Source organism: Labrus bergylta, chromosome 12 (assembly GCF_963930695.1).
Source record: "Labrus bergylta chromosome 12, fLabBer1.1, whole genome shotgun sequence".
Taxonomy (NCBI): Eukaryota; Metazoa; Chordata; class Actinopteri; order Labriformes; family Labridae; genus Labrus; species Labrus bergylta.
This window is the reverse complement of record NC_089206.1, coordinates 14,018,253-14,037,476: the sequence shown is the minus strand read 5'-3', so window position 1 is coordinate 14,037,476 and position 19,224 is coordinate 14,018,253. Positions and strand designations below refer to the sequence as shown.

General features: G+C 41.8%; 3 protein-coding genes across 10 annotated transcripts in view; 1 reads left to right on the top strand and 2 right to left on the bottom strand.

The window, feature by feature from the left end:
• The window catches only part of LOC109996126 (cyclin-dependent kinase 17), a 44,423-nt gene extending 36,088 nt beyond the window's left edge, over nt 1–8,335 (bottom strand). For 6 of the 8 annotated variants that reach the window (XR_010667582.1, XM_065961810.1, XM_065961812.1 and 3 more), the window contains exon 1: nt 8,160–8,335. Coding sequence is in view for 5 of the 8 variants with exons in the window: in XM_065961810.1 (XP_065817882.1) it covers nt 8,160–8,245 (86 nt within the window). In the remaining 3 variants the exon portion in view is untranslated. Of the gene's footprint in view, nt 1–5,362; nt 5,736–8,159 lie in introns of those variants that run through there. The other 2 variants (XM_020650086.3, XM_020650087.3) reach the window with 2 other exon arrangements.
• Nucleotides 8,336–8,945: 610 nt separating this feature from the next.
• On the bottom strand, nt 8,946–11,351 carry LOC109996127 (secreted frizzled-related protein 5). The gene is made up of 4 exons (XM_020650092.3): nt 10,503–11,351; nt 9,932–10,107; nt 9,766–9,852; nt 8,946–9,663 (listed from the first exon to the last, which is right to left on the bottom strand). Exons 1-4 carry the CDS (start codon nt 11,069–11,071, stop codon nt 9,344–9,346), a joined length of 1,152 nt encoding a protein of 383 aa, XP_020505748.2. The 5' UTR covers nt 11,072–11,351; the 3' UTR covers nt 8,946–9,343.
• Nucleotides 11,352–12,278: 927 nt separating this feature from the next.
• Nucleotides 12,279–17,580, top strand: LOC114921108 (transmembrane prolyl 4-hydroxylase). Its single transcript, XM_065961173.1, has 9 exons — nt 12,279–12,310; nt 12,946–12,950; nt 13,486–13,682; nt 13,858–13,948; nt 15,597–15,759; nt 15,865–16,050; nt 16,267–16,357; nt 16,568–16,691; nt 17,366–17,580. Exons 1-9 carry the CDS (start codon nt 12,279–12,281, stop codon nt 17,578–17,580), a joined length of 1,104 nt encoding a protein of 367 aa, XP_065817245.1.
• Nucleotides 17,581–19,224: the final 1,644 nt, after the last annotated feature.

Sequence of the window (19,224 nt, the reverse complement as noted above, 5' to 3'; positions counted from 1 at the left end):
TTGCTCATGCAGCATTTGTTCTCATTGTCATGTATCCCAAGTGCAAACATAAACAGAATAAACCACACAGAATGAGAGAGCAGACCCAGAGAGACCGACAGAAAGAGAGAGAAAGAGGGCAACAAACAAAACAATGCACAAAAGGAAACAACACAAAAAATGGCTGACTGTGGCAGCTCCCTAGAGATTTCAGATGGGAGCAGCTCTCATAGGTGTGTTGTGACACAGGTTCACTGGTTCTTGGGATAACATTTGCTATGAATTGACACTTTAAAAACTAAAGAATGCCTGATTGACTGATTAATTCTTCCGTTAACTGTTGATAATAAAGTCATCATATTCAGTAAGTAGACACCTACAGCATTATTACAATAAAAATGTAGACAAAGTTTTGCCTTATGGTTATATAAGAGGTTTAGGCATATATAATCAATGAAACAAATGGGGGGAAAGTACATGTTCCTTTTCCAGCAGAGTGCTTCTCAAATTCACTTAAGAGCCAATTTTGTGTTGTATTGCATGTATCTCCAAATGTCAATGAGCTTTTAAAGTTACACGTTGTTCAGAGTGCCTCCAGCAGACATTTAGAATCTGTTTTATGTGTGCAAATCTTGAGTATTTGCGTTTTCACTGGTGTGTATCTCTGTGTACTGAAGTCACTTTGTGTGTCCTGTGTTCCCCTTTCACTCTGCTTTACTGGCCTGGAGGTAAATGCAGCGATGGCAGAGTATTTCTGTCCCAATTCCACATCGTGCTACTTCTATCTAACCCATAAGGGCTCCAGAGCTGACATGCACTAGCACACACACACACACACACACACACACACACACACACACACACACACACACACGGCACCGTCTGCCTTTGTCTTTGTGTCCAACCTTGGAGGCTTTAACAAAAGCCATTCATCCTTTCAGGCTCACAGTCTTTCAGGCCTATTAGAGACAGCCTGTGCTCTGAGGGAATTCAAACCCAGCGATCCTCACTCAGGAAGACCAGCTTTTCTTTCCACCAGAAGATGTGTGCTCAGACGAGTATCCACTGCTAACAACATTGCCTCTGCCTATTTGCATGAGCACATTTGGATGCGGTTTGCACCTCAGCTGGAAGCGTGTCTCCAAACTGAAAAAAAAAAGTTTAAAATAATGGGACAAAAGGGTGAAAGGAGTGTGACTCACATTCATTTCATAACATCCATCACCCATGGATTATCAGTAAGGAACGAATCTCCATCCCCCCCTCATTTGCATGTTTTCCCAGACATCACCAGAGGAAAAAAAAAAAGAAGATCGCTCGGACAGAAGACTGGATTCTCCTCATGCGGCATCACAACTGTCCTCCATGAATTTTTCAGGATTAAGTGACACATTCTGAGGGAACATGCGATAATATAATGAACTGCTTATTAGCCAGATAAATGCATTAAGTGTTATCATTTCCACACACTTGTGCTTTCCATCAGTCATGCCCTCACACATACACACACAATAATGACTAATTTCACACTCTTCACCTTATCTCTGTTGAATTAGCACAAACAGTGTAGTGGTGGGAATCTCACCACCCAGCAGTCCATGAGGAGAAACACTGCAGGGTAACAGTATTCTGTATGATACATTTCACATTTCAAATCTTATTTATAATATGATGAAATGAGGGGGTGGTTTACCTCATCAATAAATACCCCCAAAAAGCAACCATTATTCATTTGATGGAAACATTTAACTCATTATTTACAACTTTTCTCATCGACATCTTCTACTAAAAAGGGACATTTTGCAGATTTGCCGAAATAGAGCATCACTACTACGCAGTGTTTTGACTGCCTCTGGTATTACACTGTATTTAACCTCTATACAAACATACACTTTAAGCAAGACAGTGCAACAAGGCAGTTATTATGGCGTTACACACCCTTTATGCACCTTGGAACATGTATAGTTAGTGCCGGTAGAGAAGTTTTCCAAGGACTAATTGGTGTATGAACTACCAACAATGACATCACCATATAGTGGAAAAAATGCCTTGCAGATATAACCACCTAGTGTGGTTATGTCTTCTCTTTATATCCTTTAAGCAGTGATTCATTCTTAAAGTCTTTTTTTGTGCTTCCATTCTTTTCCAAGAATCGTAAAAAAAAAAAAAAAAAAAAAACGCTCATCATTTGCTAGCAGCATTTTTGAGTTTAGCTCTATTTTTGAACACTAAATGTCATGTGACTGGATTTCACTGTAAAAGGAGTTTATTTCACCTTGTCTGTCATGTATTCATTGAAACCAGCTTATTGGCTCTGAATTATAACTGGTCATACAAAAAAACCATTCAGAAGAATGGTATCGGTCCTGAACATCTATGCAAACATTAGCATTTTTGTAACATCCGCTTTTTTATCTGCTTTATTATGATATTTCTGTGTGTTTGAATCTTTAGTGCCAGGGAAGTTTTCTTAGGGAAATAGACTACACATGACTAGACATGTCCTCGTGTTAGTATGTATCTGTGTTGACAAAAAGTTTAAAGTTTTATGACTGTACATTGGAAGCTCAGCGTTGCCTGGTGCTGATGGACGTGGCAGTGTGAAGAGCTTGGCAGAGGCACAGGAGTGAGTGGGACGAGACATGTGGCTCCAGGCTGCAGCATGCGCACGCCACACTCACCACACACCCGGCGAACCACAAACAACTCTGATACACACCTCCCACTGGATGGAGAGACACACTCCAGATGATAGAGGCAGCTCTCACTCCTACAAACACACTTCTACAGTACTTCTACAGTGTTTTACAGTTTAACAGGGTAAGCATCCTGTGATCATGTGTGCTGGTTTGTTGCATGGAGGTGAGGTGTTCATGTTTTGATTTATTCAAGACACACACCATTTGGGTTGCCTGGTTACAAGCCCACTCTGGAACCGCTGTTTTGTCTCTGAGGTGAAGAGAAGAAACAAGATACAGAGAAGCTAAAAGCTGAAAATTCAACTCTCTCTATCTCCCCTCTCTCTACATTTCTCACTGAGGCACACACACATTCAGATATATGTGCTCAGATCAGCTACATAAACTTTCAGCCCTCCAGTGTTTGGGATGCCCAGACTGCTGCAATATATGAGCCTTGCCAGTCTTGCAATGGGATTCCCCTGCCTGTGCTAAAGAATGAATGGACCAGAGGACCTGAGTATGCTAAACACACTGTTACAAGTTGGGTCCAGGTTTGACAAACAAATGTTTGTCAAAACAGAAAGGGAAGGGAAAGGAAGATTTCAACTAACTGTGAGGTTGGGATGAAATACACTGTCATTATCCGCTATGTTCGTCTTTGTCTTCTTTATTTTGTCACAAACAAAAAGGCATTCTTCTGCAGCTCACTGGCATATGAATCACACGCATGCATGCACTCACATAGAATGTGGCAGAGTGGAATTGGCACTCAGTGGCACTTCGAACAAGGATTGGCGCAGCGGCCTGAGGAAGCATGAGTAATGCACAAATCTGCCCAACTACAGAAAACCTACACACATGCCCACAAATATACAAATGAACAAACATAAACCCACAGATAACCCAAAAAATGAGTCAACTCCTCATATAAAACCAATGGCTCCGTCTCGCTTTTACTACATCACTTCACATAAATCTCCCAATTAGGTTAGGAGAGTGAATTACGGAACAAGATGAATTCTTGTTAGAAGTAAATATGGCTCACAGGGGTCACAGAAAGGGTCCTATTTGTATAATAGGATTTAGACGTTGGAAATGTGGTTGAATCAACATTAAAATCTTGAAAGCAATATTTTCCAATTTCGATATTACAAAAATGTAATCGGAGAAAACGCAGAATATCCTCAGTGACCTGTGCATCACTGTTAGTTATAAAATCAGACATAATGTTTACATGTAGAAGAATTAGCTTTGGAAGGATATGTCGAAAGATAATGTCAACATATCGTGATATGGTTAATGCATAAGGTTTATGCTTGCTGCATGGAACAGTGTGTAACTGGCCAAACAAAGAACAAAAAGCAAAGTACGGCTATAGTTGTTATCATACAGTGTTATCGTTATTGTTTCCATGACACCCCTGATAAAGTTCACATATGTGCTTGGTTAAAAACATTACTAATTGAATACAGAATAGTGTTCAGCTGGGTGACAGCAGGGGTCACATGTAGGTGCATTCGGTTTACAACTAAATGAAATTTCACTGTGCATGTATGTTGCCCTAAAAAACAACAATGCAAAACTCAATTAAGAATGAAAAATGTAATAGCAAGACGGTCCAAGTGTCATTATGGCATTAAATTAGAATCACATTTTAGTCATCTATATAATGTTATAAAATAGTAACAACGGAGTAATATTGGTCTGTGGTTGTTAGTATGATTTGAAATCTAAGTGCATTACACAGTATTGACTGATGCGCGCTATTTCCAATCTGGACATCCCACACTGAGATGGGCATCAATAATTCAGCTCAAAATGGTTCTCTCTACATGCTGCTAAGAAATGAAGTGTTTGGAGCAGTTTTGCCATTAATTGTTCAACCTATGTTGCAGTTAACGTGCTCCTTTGCCACCGTTGAACACCCACGAGGTTAACGACGAGGCAAGACTGCAGGACCGTAGGACTGGACATTTGCGGTCGGGTGAAGGTCCCGACGAGTCCCTGTGTAACTAGACATGGCTGCAGGAGAGGGCGCACAGAAGTGGGCAGCATTCAGCCGTCCAAAAAAAAAAAACATCACGGGACTCCCAAAAGCAAATGCGCCGCGGTTCATGTCGGGCCTTGCTGGCAGAGAGGTCCCTCTGCCTTCCAGGCCTTTTGCCTTTTCGGTCCGTCTCTTTCTCCCCGTGTTTTCCTGGCGCAAAGTATCCGGGGGGGGAGGAGGGTAAGGCAGGGCAGAAAAAAGTTATACAGCCTCCCGGGCCGGCACAGAAACTCCATGGAATTGCTCTGGAATCATCTCCGAGGGTCTCCCTACTTTACGAGTGTGTTCCCGATATGTTAAGACCAGAAAACAACTCATGTGCCATTCATACCGCTCTAATGATTTATAAATAGGTCCATTATCTGCCATTGTTTCCTACATTTTCCCGATGCGATTCAGGATTTATTTTTATTTTTTTCCCGAGTAGGCTGTGCTACATTTATCCACATTAGTGCAGTGTGACAAAGTAAAAAAAGACTCTGAAATACCTTTGTTTTAGCGAGTCGAGAAAAAAAAAAGGTCCACCTGCAATGTCAGGTGATAGGAAAACCATGGACATTGAATTCTGAAATGTTCCAATATTTGTTTTACTACAGAGTCAAAAACGTGGAGTGAAAACAGGCTGAACATAAACAAATACACCGCCGCCACTGACCTGCGAGTGTTGTTGCTGCAGGAGACTATTGTTCCACTTGCGTGTGGTAATCCAGGCGGCACGCTGAGCTCAATCCACTGCGACAAGTTCCTCCAACTACTTTGCCCTCAAACACACCAGATTTCCTCTTTCCCCTTCAGGTAAGACTTAACCCTGCGTAACACTTTGTGTCGCAGTGCCCCGTCCCCCGAGTAAAAGCATTTTTGGCCCGTAATAACGCATTACTCCCCCCCCTCTCTTACTTTCGCTTATAAACACAACTGTCCCGTCCGGCGATGATCAGCCATATCGCTGCTGCTGTGTGGATCCCAAGTGGAAGCAGTGGCGTGATCCCGGAAAACACCACAAGGGGTGTGTGTGAGTGAGTGCATGTGTGTCTGTGTTGAGGAGAAAAGATGTAAATGCGTTTTTGTATCAGACTCGATCAGACTCTCTAACCCCCCCCCCCCCTGCCCTTCTCACTGTCTGCAGGCTACAGGAAAAGGGGGTCATATGAATTCTTATGGATTCACTTGGGCAATGTCATTGGGGAAATTAACCTTCATTATCCTAGCCATCCCCGTCTAAATATGCACCTCAGAGAAATTCCTTGTGAATAATGCATCGACTGAAAATTATGTAAATCCAGCCGTTTCATACACCACTGGTTAGTTGGCATCAACATGAGAGAAAAATATTGTGTCCCATGATATTTGTCAAGTTTAGCTCGCAGCACGGAAATAGGCTGCATTTTCATGTGATGCTTTAGGTTTATTTTTGATGTGGCAATTGTGTTTAAAGCATGATAAATCGGCTCAAGTAGATCACCGGGTACATTCAACTGCAGTCTCTTAAACGGCACCAGATGTGTATTGAAAAGCTAAATTCCCTTGATAAAGCCTTATCTGTAACTGGAACACTACTGTAAAGAACCTGGTGCCAATGTTTTCGCTTAACATGCTGTTATTCTGTTTTGCTATTATTTTTTTAAGAATACAATAATACACGTTTTTACCTTTTCTGCCCGGGTATCACCTGAACTTCGAATAATTACGTCAGACATAACAGATGACACAGCAAATACAGTTGATGGGCACGTGTGCAGCAGTTCATGGACTTAATCGCCACCGCGTGGTCAATTTTGAGAACAGCAGCACGTTTTCATCCACAGGCCATGGGGGCAGTTTAAACTAGTCCTGTGCAATAATTGTACCCTGTGTGGAATAAAACAATCAGCAGATGCCCTTTTTGAATCTCGAAGACATTAGCCTATATGTTCAATGTTGTCGAGAGTGAAAATGCTATTGTTTGTAATATGGAGCGTAGCCTGTTTCTTGAATAAGTCCAGTTATTATCTAATAGTGGGTGAAGTGAAGATAATTTCATGATGACACATATGGGTTTTGACAGCAGATTCATCTATTGTTACTTTAGACCAAATATATTCAGTTTAATTAAAATCGAAGGAATGGATTAAACAGAAATGTAAGGTTTTTAGCCAGGAAAAATATACTCTATAGTTTTAGGGGGAGCTGGAGGATGATTATCAGTACGGTTATCTCAGTTTAGGCTGAAGGCTTTACTTTTTTTTTTTTTTTAATGAATGTGTTTGTTATTAACTGATGGTGGAGGGAGGGCATTTAAAAGATAGGAGAAGTGTCCTGAAATGTGTAGTCTGTAGGTCCAAAAGGCTATTTTTGAATACTGACCCATAATAGTATAATAGGCTAATTAACAGGCTATTAATCTTTGTCTACTATTTACACGGTTTACTGGAGTGTGGCTTCAAAACCACATTATGGGTAAATGAAATGGAAAGAGGCCTATTAACAATCAGAGAGTATGTGGGAAAGTCGCAATATAAATAGTTAGGCCTAAATAAAATAGTTTGTTTTTCCAGACTAACTTTGTAGTGACATTGCGCTTTTGAATGACACAGTCCTTTAGAGTTAGGCTACATCACTTTTCGAAGAGCAAATAGGGCCTAAAGTATGCATGCTCTGTATTGCATTTGTATCACACTTTAGTGATGTGATTGGTAGGTCTGTAAGATATATAGGCCTACTAGTGGTAGCCTAATTGTAAATGACGAACCCCTTCATAAACTTAACGCTTGACTACCCAAAATAAGTCAGTGCCTCTGAGGTCACGGGGTCAAGAAACATCTGGATAGCCTCCATCAAACAGCCTGTATTAAATGCTACAAATACGCATATCCGTTACATTGTCTACGGTATCACATCCTTGCTGTACTAGAAACGGCAAGTAGTTTTGACGTCATCTGTGTTTTGCAGCTGGTCTTGTCCGCTAGAGGCCGCTAGTGGTTTACTGTGGCATCAGAACTGGTGACCCCCTGTGCAGTCGTCTGCTCTCGTTGTTGTTAGGTAGGTTGTCAGGGGCAGCGCACCAACCAGTTAGCTAACACAGGATTAAGGGAATTCGGTGAATGATGACATATTTATTTCTCCCGAGTAAACGACTGCCGACACGTCTACTTTTTCCGCTCGGGGCTGCCCTGCTCACTTGGGTACAAGCGGCAGACGCGACAGCATCAATCATCGAAACCGACAAGAGGTTTTCTGTCGGGTTTGCCCCGTAGCTGGCTAACAGTAAAGCTAAGTTGCTAACGCCCCGCATCCAAGATAAAACGATATCAAGTAATAAACATTGGCGGCAACATTGCCTTGTAAATAGACACATATACACCCCCGTATTCTTCGTGGTTGATTCGGTGCGAGAATGGAAGACGAACAGGAAAGTATAATAGAGCAGGAAGAATATGAAGACGGCGACAAACCATTATCAACACGTTACAGACCTCCCTTTCGCACCGCTCGGATGCAAATCCAGAGAAGTAATGTCTGTTCTCGGGCTTATTTCGTTGTGGTCATGGTCTTCTTCCATGTGTACATCCTGAATGTTATCGGTCTGCTGCTTTACGTGCACTACAACAACGGCCCAGGTGAACTTGTCAGTGCAGACGGTGACACCTCAGCAGCGTCGGTCAGCCAGGGTGGGACACCCTTGCCCAGTCCTACCCCTGTCTCTGAAGAGCTTCATGTGGAAGACCACAGTCAGAGTTTCAGTCTACCTCGAATTGAGGGGATACGGGTAAGAAGAGCACTTTCGTAATTTCTATCACTTGAATGTGCACACTTATAGAACAGCAAAATATGCCAAACTAACGTCAAAATAACTTGTTGAACTTGTTAAAAAAAACAAAACAAAAAAAACAGTGTCACTTACTGTCATGGTGCTTTTGTTTTTGCTCAAGAAAAACAACTATCAAGACAAAGAAGGAAAACAAATTCTGGGCCTCTTAACCTAAGCTTACATTTGCTGGCTCTAAGCAGGCGATTTGCTGTACTGTAATTCAAATGCAGCAGCCAAACCTAAATATTGTAAACAATCAGAATGGAATAGAACGATACTTAGATTTGCATAAGCAGTATCAATGCATTTGACCCCACATAACATGAGTGTGCTGAAACTTGTGTCTCACCCATCTGCAGGTGGGTCACGTTCAGCAGGTGTCCCTTGTGCCAGACAGGATGCACGAGATGAAGACGATCAGCCTGAAACCTCTGCTATTTGGTAAGTGAACTGCAGTCTGTGTGTGCTGCTATTCATGAATAAATTGTATGACGTCAGGGTTTTGGAACAAAACATTTAATTTTTTCTCAAAGCCATACAAATATATAAACCAGCAATATTTACTTAAAATACACAGATATTTACACTCTCTATTACACGTCTTTAATTCTTCCACATCCTCTGTCTGCGACATGCAGTGTTGGTGCTCTATGAGGCACTTTTTAAACAGCTGACTGCTTGTATCCCTTCTATAACCACTGACGTTTAGACAGGATCGGAGTAGACCGAGGTTAGCTTACAGGAAGAGGTATTTAGAAAAATTCTAAATACTATGTCTATCCTTCCCCTATGAGTAGCTGTTCTTGTTACATCTCAGTTCTTTTGTCTCTTCTAACATAACACATGAGCCTAGTTCCTGCATTTGTAATGTTTCCATTTGCGCGCAGCTGCCATCAGGTTCTTGTCTCGTCTATGCCACGCGTAAACTTTATTCACCACCAGGCGCTCCCCCTGCACCAAGCCTGTCACAAGGAAAGTCCCGCCTCGTGGGTTGTGCCTTGTCATGTTTCTGACGCAGGTGGCATCCCTCTCTAGCCACAGCTCAATGCGGGAACGGATCTGCCCACCTAACAGTGGTCCGTGCTTCAAGACATCCAGTTTGGCAGCCAGCGAGAACTGAGACAGACTTACTGGACTGTACTTGAGGCGTGTGAGACGCAATTTCACAACTGGGGAAAAAAAAGAAGATTAACATTAGCCATGAATGCCGTGAGCTTTATTAAAGGAAGCAGCAGACAGAAGAGAAGGGGTGGAAGGATTTTGTTACTCACCAAAGTCACTCCTACAAAAGGTCTCCAGTGTATCTTTTGAAGAGGAGGCGTCCTGCAGCTCACAATCACGACAGCTTGCTTGAGGCACTGGAATTTTCAAAACAATTTATTAGATTGTTTGTTTAATAAGGTTAACATAAAGTGCGTTTATGTTGAAGTTTCTTACCTACACGGCCCACTGTCTGAGCTGTGCTGTTAGTGATAGAGGAGATACACAAGAGATGGTCTGCAGGATACTGGTCACAGCGCAGAATTTCTGGCCAGGGGTAGCCGTAACAGCTCATGATGGGTGCACAGCTGTCCCGTACGGATTCACACAAACTTTTACAGGGGGATATAAACCTGATAAAGAAGAGTTGGAGAGAGTAGTATTTAGTAAATAAAAGGATTTGAATTGATCGTTCAGTGCCACGTAACAAGACTGGATTTGTTTTGGGTTGCTCCTTGGTCTGCTTGTAGACTGAGTGATGCTAATGTGACAGAAAGTAGATAATAGAGCTTCAAATGGGAGGTTTCAGTGTGCAATCACGGCCTTACTCAGAGACTTGCCACAATTTGCATTCAAAAGGTGTTAACCCTGTATGACCCGGATCCTGAATAACCTAATCATAAATCTTGTTTTTTTTCTCTTTCTGATAAAGCTTTTCTATTATCTCAGCCCTTCTGCAAGAAAAACCCTTTAAAATAGTTGTGAATATTTGCTTGAAGAAATAAGATTTGATTTTCTTTTTACTTACCTGTCAAGGCAAATTGGTGCAAAGAGAGAGCAGAGAAAGATGCGGGCATCAGGGTGACACTCTCTTGCGAGTAGAGGCAACCAGCTGGCACTCTGCTGCACGGCTTCAGCAGGAGACTCATGGCCCAGCAAGTTGGGCATCCTCATGGTATCATAACCGATGTTTTGGCACAAAGCCATTCCCGGCGGGATAGGTACACAGCGGGAGGAACTGCGAGGCTCCCACAGTCCACCTTCTCCTATAGCAAGCATGGACCTGAAGCCTGTGGTAGTACCAGGGTCCCCCCATGCGTCATCATCCTCTACTGGTGCAGCTCCTGCCTTAGAATCATGTGTATCTCCAATTTTCATGTCGGTGTAGCCATCAACACTTGCCCGGGACCTGCCATTGTCTTTTACTCCAGATCTCACCCTACCCTCAGCCCTCGGACGCCCCCCTTGCCCTGCTCTTACTCTGCCAGGACCAAGCGCTAATGTGCTGCTAGGCCCAACAAGCAAAAGGAGAAAGAGTAGGGGGGCTGTATTTAAGAACTTTCCAAGGATAAAATGAGGGCAGAGCACTACAGTCATCCTGTCACAGGAGATGAAGAGAACTAATCCTGGAGTGTGTCTCTTCAGTGAATGTAGACCCCTGGTTGGGAGGATGGCAGAATAGGTGTTTTTATAGGGGGGCGGTGATTACATTTGCATAGGAAGGGGAGGTGTACAGTAGAGAGAAGAGAGAAGGGTTGGGGCACAAAATAAAGTGTTATTACAGATGCAAATCCACTTGCGTTCATGAGCAAATTTAAGTGAGTTTGACAGAGCTCAAGATTAATAAGGTGGATGATTGGTCATTTGGATACTTTTGGCTTTCATCCATTTCCATCCCCACAGCTTGTATTGAGGAACAGATTGGCCCTCATGGAGTGAAACTCCCCCGCCCTTTCCAATCCTCATTTTCTTACAACCCACTACTAACAAAGCTGTCCTGCCCTGACCTCTTTGTTATTTAAACTTCTCGTCCACAAATGCTGGTAAGAGGAACATGTTGGATGTTTTTGTGAGTTCTCCTACTATACAAAGGAAAATAAGATGGCCACAGTGTAGGGTCATTGAAGAGCTATAATGCCTCAAATGAGAAAACAGACAGTATCGTGAGAATTTAGTACATTGTTCAAGACATTTTTTGAAGGAATGATACTGAATTTCACTTATTCCTTCTCATTTTGTGTATGTGTGTGTGTGTGTGTGTGTGTGTGTGTGTGTGTGGGGGGGGGGGGGGGGTGTTGATCCTACAAAACAAGATATGTGATGTCATCACTTAGGGCTTTGGGCCATTATAATGGGATTTTCTCCCATATTCTAATGTTTTAAAGACCACACAATAAATCAAATAGTTAAGAAAATAATCAGGGCATGTATCAAGACAGAAAAAAAAATCATCAATAGTTGCAACTCAAATGGGTGCTGCTTGTGGGTTTCGTGTGTGTATGAACTGGTGCTTAGGTCGCTACCAAAATTGGCGTCGTCCTGCTGTGTCACCATGGCCTGATTCCTGTTCAGACAAGGAGGTCACTTCCTTTCCGGGGGATAGACAGTGTTGGGAGGGAGAAGAGGGAGGCTCAGAGTCCCCCTTTATTCATATCAGTTATCCACATTAATGAGGCTTGACTGGACAATAGGAATTAACCAAGTGGGTACAGTGTCAAAGACACGGGTGACAAACAAGGTCCTTACTGTACAGGCAGCCAACCTGCCGGAAGCCTTTTATTAAGAGAGGAAATGAGCGTCAGACATGGAGGACTGCGGGAACGACAAAAAACCTAGGTCAGATTAAGTTAAAAAAACAAGTATCCATTAGAATTAATTAAATAGACTGTTTACTGGTGTAACTAGATGGAGTAGAAGTAGTTGTTAAGCAGAATGAGTATAAGCTTTTTTCTTAGACTACTTTCTATAAATTAATAATAGACTCCCAGAAGCCTGCACTATTTCCACTCTCCCTTGGGAGAAATCCAGTGTTGTCATTCATTAAAGCTGCCCTTGGGATGGGTTATACCACAAACCACTCACAGGGGAGGGACAGAAAGAAATCCCACACTCTACATACACAGTAAAGAGTTCCTATTCTTCAAACCTGCAAGATTGAAAGCATAATTAATTAGCATCAAATCAAGTTATGCAATTGTTTTAAAAGGTTAACAACGCCCGCAGTTAATTGTGATGGGATTCAAAGACATTAAGTTATTTCTTCCCATTGTCTGGGTTCTTAGAAGTATCTGCATGATCATTATGTTCTGAGCACAGGTAAACAAAGATGTGCTCTTTATGAGGCTGTTTTACTGATACAATGTTTGACTCATTCTTATCATGAGCATTCACTGATCAAACGATCTTGAATATGCACTTTCACACTTAAAGGCTTTGTTTGGCAATCTGATGTAATCTGCTTAACCCGACAGATCAAGTCAGCACTGTCAACAGAGATCCTTTTATCTACTTAAAAGTCAGCGACTCTCTGCCCATCTCTGGTTTTGTTAAAGCTGCCTGTTTGCAGATTTTACAGTAGGAATATAAAATCCCATGTAACAATGTTGGTGGTGTGAATCCACCATTTGAAGATTGAAAGTTTCAGTGGATATGCTTTTATCGATTGTCGGCTTCACTGTTACCTAATCAATCTTTGTAATGTGCATATGAATGTGTGAATCATTATAGTTGCTGTTAATCTGGGAACAAACTAAAATTGTTAGCCACACTTAGCACGGCTCAGCGTTGCATTATCTCCCTGAAACTCTCTCTGACAGATGATTCATCCTTGATCCTCTTTCTAGACTTTGGTAGACTAAGGTCTTGCTAGTACTGTGATAATGTGGCCTTTTTCTAAACAGTGTATTAAAAAGTTGTAAGTAGTATTATGTAGTATTATGTAGTATGTCACCATTCAAAGCAGCAATGTGCCCTTACAATCAGCGTGGTTATCTCTTCCTTGTTTCTGTCAGAGATCCCTGGCTTCCTGTCGGAGGAGGAGTGCCGTGTGGTGGTTCAGCTGGCTCAGCTCAAGGGTCTGATGGAGAGCCAGACGACCACAACCAGCCAGGGACAAGAGGAGTCGAACCAGCCACTCCTTTCTCTAAGCACAGAGGAGGTCTTCAGCCTGTTGGACCTAAACCAGGACAGGCTGCTGCAAAAGCAGGAGGTGACAAGAGAGAAATTCTTTGAACACCTATGAACACCTTTGAACACCTCAGAGTTGAACGGGGGAATCAGTTTTATGAACAATCCTCTCAGAAAATAATGTATTTTAGATTGACTGTAAGAAGAAGATTATCGTTTTTGACAAAATAACACAAAAGATCTGGTCTCTGCTGCAGATTGAGAGTCACTCACGCTCTCGTGATGGAACTTGGTTGAACCCAGACAACTTACGGCAGATACTCACTGGTCTTGAAGCCTGCCCAACAGGTTAGTCTCCTAGTTGTTTTAGTGTGTCTTCATTTGTCGCTGTTTTTAACCTTTTTCCCATGTAGAACAAAGCATGAGTGGAGTCAAGTTTTTCTGGGTACAGAAAACACATGTTTGACACTAGGACAAATTTCTAACCTTGATTTTTTTTTTTAGTACGTGTTTCATAACATCTATAAATGGGGTAGAGACTTTATATTTATACTTTTTCAAGCACTGGCCCCCAAACCCCTAGATTTCAGTGGACAAATACCATCTTTTACATATTTGGAGGCAGAGATGTAAACTTTGTAAAAAAAAAAAAAAAGAAAAGAAAAGTAGAAATGGCTAGAAGTGCAACTTTTCTTAACTTTTACAGCTTAAATAAATGAATGAAATGAAAATAGATTTTTTAAAATTGTCAGTCTCTCGGCCCCCCCCCCCCATGCTGTCTATCACTCCCTCCCTCAAGCATAATGACATAGCATGTTATGCTTGCCAAAAAAAAAAAAAAACATGACCAAGATTTCAAATTCAGATTTTCAAATTCATAATTTTTAGAGTGCCTATGTTTTTTGTCAAGATTTTTAAATTGATAAATTTGATTTAAACCTCCAATGCCCTTGGCAATAGGATCACATTGGAGCAAACTGACGCTCTAATGCTGACACACCTTCCACCCAGTTTCCATCATGAGGTAATTCAGTGTAGTTAGAGGATCAAAATGTTTGGACCAGGTAACTGTCACAACTTAAACTGGATGTTTTCTTGGAACGGTAACGGTGAATCGATGAATGGGTACAATGTGTGGATTTACTGTAACTTTGTTGCCACATGGGGCCACCTACACGTAATTTTTGTTGTTCAAAAATGCACTTTTTGTGGCGATGGGCCATCAGACTGGTGCTACTATTTATTACATTTAAGTCAGTGTAAGATGAGCTTGTCTGTTCATCAGCATAAATAGCAAATCTGCTCGATTTGATTCCATCTGGTGTGCGTTTGGATGTGTGTGTGGATCTGCATTGCTTGTGTACTTGTCAGGGTAATTGGCTGACAGGTGGCTGTGATTGCATGCGAGTCTTTGTTACTGCCAAGGCCGGAAGAGGAGTGACACCGTTTTGACCTGATGCCATTGTGCTAGGCGTTGTAAACATCCAAGTCCGGATGTGCCTCATTCTATCTCATTAAAAACTGATTATTCTCCAACCCCTTTTCCTAGTTTTCCCCCAGATCGCCCCTCCCACCCCCCAACTATCTCCTCCACACTCTTTCGCAAACCCACCACCCCCTCACCGGCCACCTTGTCTCTGCCATCCCAAAGCTATTGTTACAGCTGGGGTGCGGCCTCTCAGGGGAACTGATGGGGGGGGGCATTTATTCAGCTGACAGTAACAGCATACGGTTGGACCCAAAGAGGGAAAGACTGGAGGAATAAAGAGAAGGAAGGCTGTTAAAGCGTACTCCTCACTACATCAACTAAGAGCTTAATATTAAAGTACACAGAACTGGAGTCGTGATACTAAATAACACTGTATAGCACTGTTTCAACATTTTCCCAGGGAACCATTCACATATTATAATCTTTGCTGTATTTATATGATACTCCAGCTTTGAGCGACATACAAGAGGACAAAGCTTATATTTTATGTTTGTTTTTTTGTGGCAGGGATGCTAACCTTGGAGGACTTCAGGCGTGTTTACGACATCTCCCAACACCCAGGACGACAGCGAAGAGGGAAGCTGCGCAGTCGATTCAAACAGAGGAGCAAACATACGTGGCTTTACCAAGGCCAAGGGTCCCACCACGTGCTTCACACACTCAGGAACAGGTGACTTGACAAGCGCACACACATTATTTGCCATGCTTTATGTAGTAGCCTATACACTTGTGATTTTTAATACACTTGTCTTTCATCCTTGTGTTTTTCGCTCAGAGTAACCAGTCTGACACGTCTGCCCTCTACTTTGGTTGAGCTGAGCGAGCCGCTGCAGGTGATCCGCTATGAGCACGGAGACTTCAGTAATGCCCACCATGACAGCAGCCCTTCTCATTCAGAGACTACCTGTGCACACACACGACTGGCTGGAAACACGTCGGCTCTCACAGAGGTCTCCTGCAGGTTTGTGGGATTTTTATTTCCTTTTAGGATTCTGTTTCCTTGCTTTGCAAGTTTTGGTAGGATATGAAATACAGCAGCACAAAGACATCTTGTCTCCAAATGATATTTTCATTTTACTGCTATAATAAGTTGTGTTAAAAAATAATATATCAGTATGTAGTTTTCTTATTTTATATGTCAGTAGATTTACTCAGATTTTCTTTTTTTATATCTCAGGTACCTTACAATGTTATTCTACCTCAGCTCTGTAGAGGAGGGTGGTGAGACCACCTTTCCTGTGGCTGATAACCGTACATATGATGAGCAGGTGAGTGCGCTGTTTTCACAAGACACAACCCTGAAACAGGCTGCCTCTTTTTCCTTGAACTGGCAAATGATGATAACTGTTTATGACCTGAGTGCTGTTGATAACATGCAGACAGTGTTCATTCATGACAAGGAATCTGACACCTCAGTAAACACATTGTGCCAAAAGAAATGATTAGACATGAGCTGTTTACAGTTTTGCATGTCCTAGGCACTGGTCCAGGAAGGCGTTGATTTGATAGACACCCAGGAGACATGTGGCAGAGGGAACCTGAGAATAAAACCTACTGCTGGGACCGCCCTCCTCTGGTACAACCATCTCTCTGATGGTAGAGGTAAGAACAGAGGACTTCACTACATTCTTTAAACTCACATATCCAGTCTCATGTCACTTGCTTGAAGTCTTCATCCTTAGAGCCAGGTTGAGTTCGTTCCTCCATCTTAATAGAGGATAACCATGATAAAATATAGGAACTAAGATCTCTGTTAGAGTTAATAAATAAATCAATACATAATAAACACTTTTAATTTACACTGACTGACAGAGTGACTCCATTGTCATGAGGCAACCCATTTAAAAATTCAGCTAATTAAAATATCTAATAAAAAGCGACAACAGACAACTGTTGTATCTTAACATATTCAGATTATGGTAACTCTGGGGCACCGGGTGGTTGTGTCACACACCCCATAAACAGAGGCCACTATCTCCTCTCAACGTTTCCTCGTCTCTCTTTGGCTTTCCTGTCCAATAGAGGCATAATAGAAACTTTAAAAAAAGATGATGGTGACTTGCATCCCTGTGGGCCTCGCAAAAGTGTTGAAATCTCACTACAAAGAACAATGACGAGATTCTGTATTCCTTACAATAAAGACAGAAGCATTCAGTCCTTAAACATCTGAACTTTGGTCTGATAATAATTAAGCCCCCTGTTGTTGTTCTTTGTATTTCCTACACTCATTTATCTTCTCTGAAATGCGCTTCATCTTCTCCTTACAATTTCTCCAGGTTGGATGGGAGAGCTGGATGAATATTCCCTCCATGGCGACTGCCCCATCAGACATGGAGTGAAGTGGGTGGCAAATAACTGGGTGAATGTGGACCCAGACAGCCAGCGGCAGGCCCGTTACCAGAGACTAGTTGCACAGAGGAAACAAGCTAAGCCGGGCATGGAGGAGCATTACCAACCGCTCTCACACAGCAACCTCCACCAGGATCTATAGCCTGGCCTACTTAATACCAAGACCAGGTGACCACCACTTAAAAACCATGTCACTCTTTCCTTCATGACGTAGATGGATCTGACACACCACCTCCCCGTGTCTGATAACTGTTGTTGAATTCAAAACTACACAAAAAGCATTCCAGATATTTTCTCCCTTCATGAAATCCGTCCTGCAATTCTCTATTTAATCCGTTTTACGCCGGGGATACACTGCGCAATTTCAGGGAGATTCAGACCCGATTCTTTTGTTGCACAACTGAGCTGTGCATATGAGACAAATGGAAAACACAGATCTGACTTCCACTCCCATCCGTGGGGATTTTCAAAAGAAACTTTATTGACAGTTGTCTCTCCTCTGTTCCTATTCAACATGTACAGTTGAAGCACTCTAATGGTGAGATTTGGTCGTGCATGGTAAACGATGAACTCTTCCACCACAACATTTTCACAATCGTACGGTGTATTCCCGGCCTCAAAGAAATTACCATTCATTTATCATAACTACTACAGGTATCATGATCTATGTTGGTAAGGGCATACTTGCCTTCCATTTAGATAAAAGGTTTTTGTCACAAGACATATCAAGAATTCATTGATGAATGTGATTATTTAAGTCTGTTTTGTTTCTAGAGTTTATCATGAAATGATATTTAATAAGGGGGTGTGCTGCTTGTGCAGCACTGTCCTTGACTGGACATAATGATTCATGCTGGCTGTTTGAGGCCAGACTTCAGGTGTTATTCAGTGTTTGTGTTTCTTATCCTCACAACTCAAGAATATTTAATGAATATTTAATTCTCCAAGCATATTTATTTGAGTGTTATTTATCACCTCTATTTATTTATTCAAGTTACAAGAATTCATATTTATTACAGCTTGTTGTTGCACTGGATCTGTCAATGTATTTTATTGTATTTGTTCTATGTCATGAAATATAAACATATGTTGTTTTATTATAAGTGCTTAGAGTGTCGTAATTCACACAAAGCTGTTAGTATAGAAAAAATCCACTAGATGTCGCCCAACGACACATAAAACAATTTATGTAAGTTAAATATGAGCTAGGTTTTCATCCTGGTAGCCTTTAATGGACTGCTTCTATAACAACCTCTCAGCCCCAGTTCTTTTGGGACCACTATCAGCATGTGTGCTCAAACTATGCAAATACACACATTCATTATACTAACATGTAAAGAATACATACAAATTCAAAACCAGACTTGCATATTCAGTATTGATTTAATCCACAAAAATGCCCATGGAAATTTGCGTTCACTAACATCTACATCACTAGGGTCAGAGTAAGGCACCCTTCGTTAGTGGAAAGAGTGGTGGTGAAGATAGGTACTACAACTACAGACGGAGCCCATACTGTATATATATATATATTTTTTTTAAAGAAGAGGGTGCAATAGGGAGATGAAAGTCATCCCCGAAACTAACTAAGACATGTACCTATTTAATAATATAATCAACAATATAAGTTAAATGTTTAGTTTGTAAAATAACGATAAATATATTTGGGGGGGCACTTGAAGCCTCTCAATGTACCCTAAATTGGGAACCCTCGAGTCCGTCCCCGACATCTGAAGAAGATAAAATGACGAGAACAATCCGCAATCAGACAGGATTTTGGGGGTAT

Coding starts and splice junctions, on each gene's coding strand:
- LOC109996127 (XM_020650092.3), bottom strand. CDS start 11,071: ATGACTGTAGTGCTCTGCCCTCATTTTATCCTTGGAAAGTTCTTAAAT. Junction 9,853..9,931: donor TCAGACAGTGGGCCGTGTAG/GTAAGAAACTTC, acceptor TGAAAATTCCAG/TGCCTCAAGCAAGCTGTCGT. Junction 9,664..9,765: donor CTTTTGTAGGAGTGACTTTG/GTGAGTAACAAA, acceptor TTTTTTCCCCAG/TTGTGAAATTGCGTCTCACA.
- LOC114921108 (XM_065961173.1), top strand. CDS start 12,279: ATGGAGGACTGCGGGAACGACAAAAAACCTAG. Junction 15,760..15,864: donor CTTCACACACTCAGGAACAG/GTGACTTGACAA, acceptor TTTTTCGCTCAG/AGTAACCAGTCTGACACGTC. Junction 16,692..17,365: donor CCATCTCTCTGATGGTAGAG/GTAAGAACAGAG, acceptor CAATTTCTCCAG/GTTGGATGGGAGAGCTGGAT.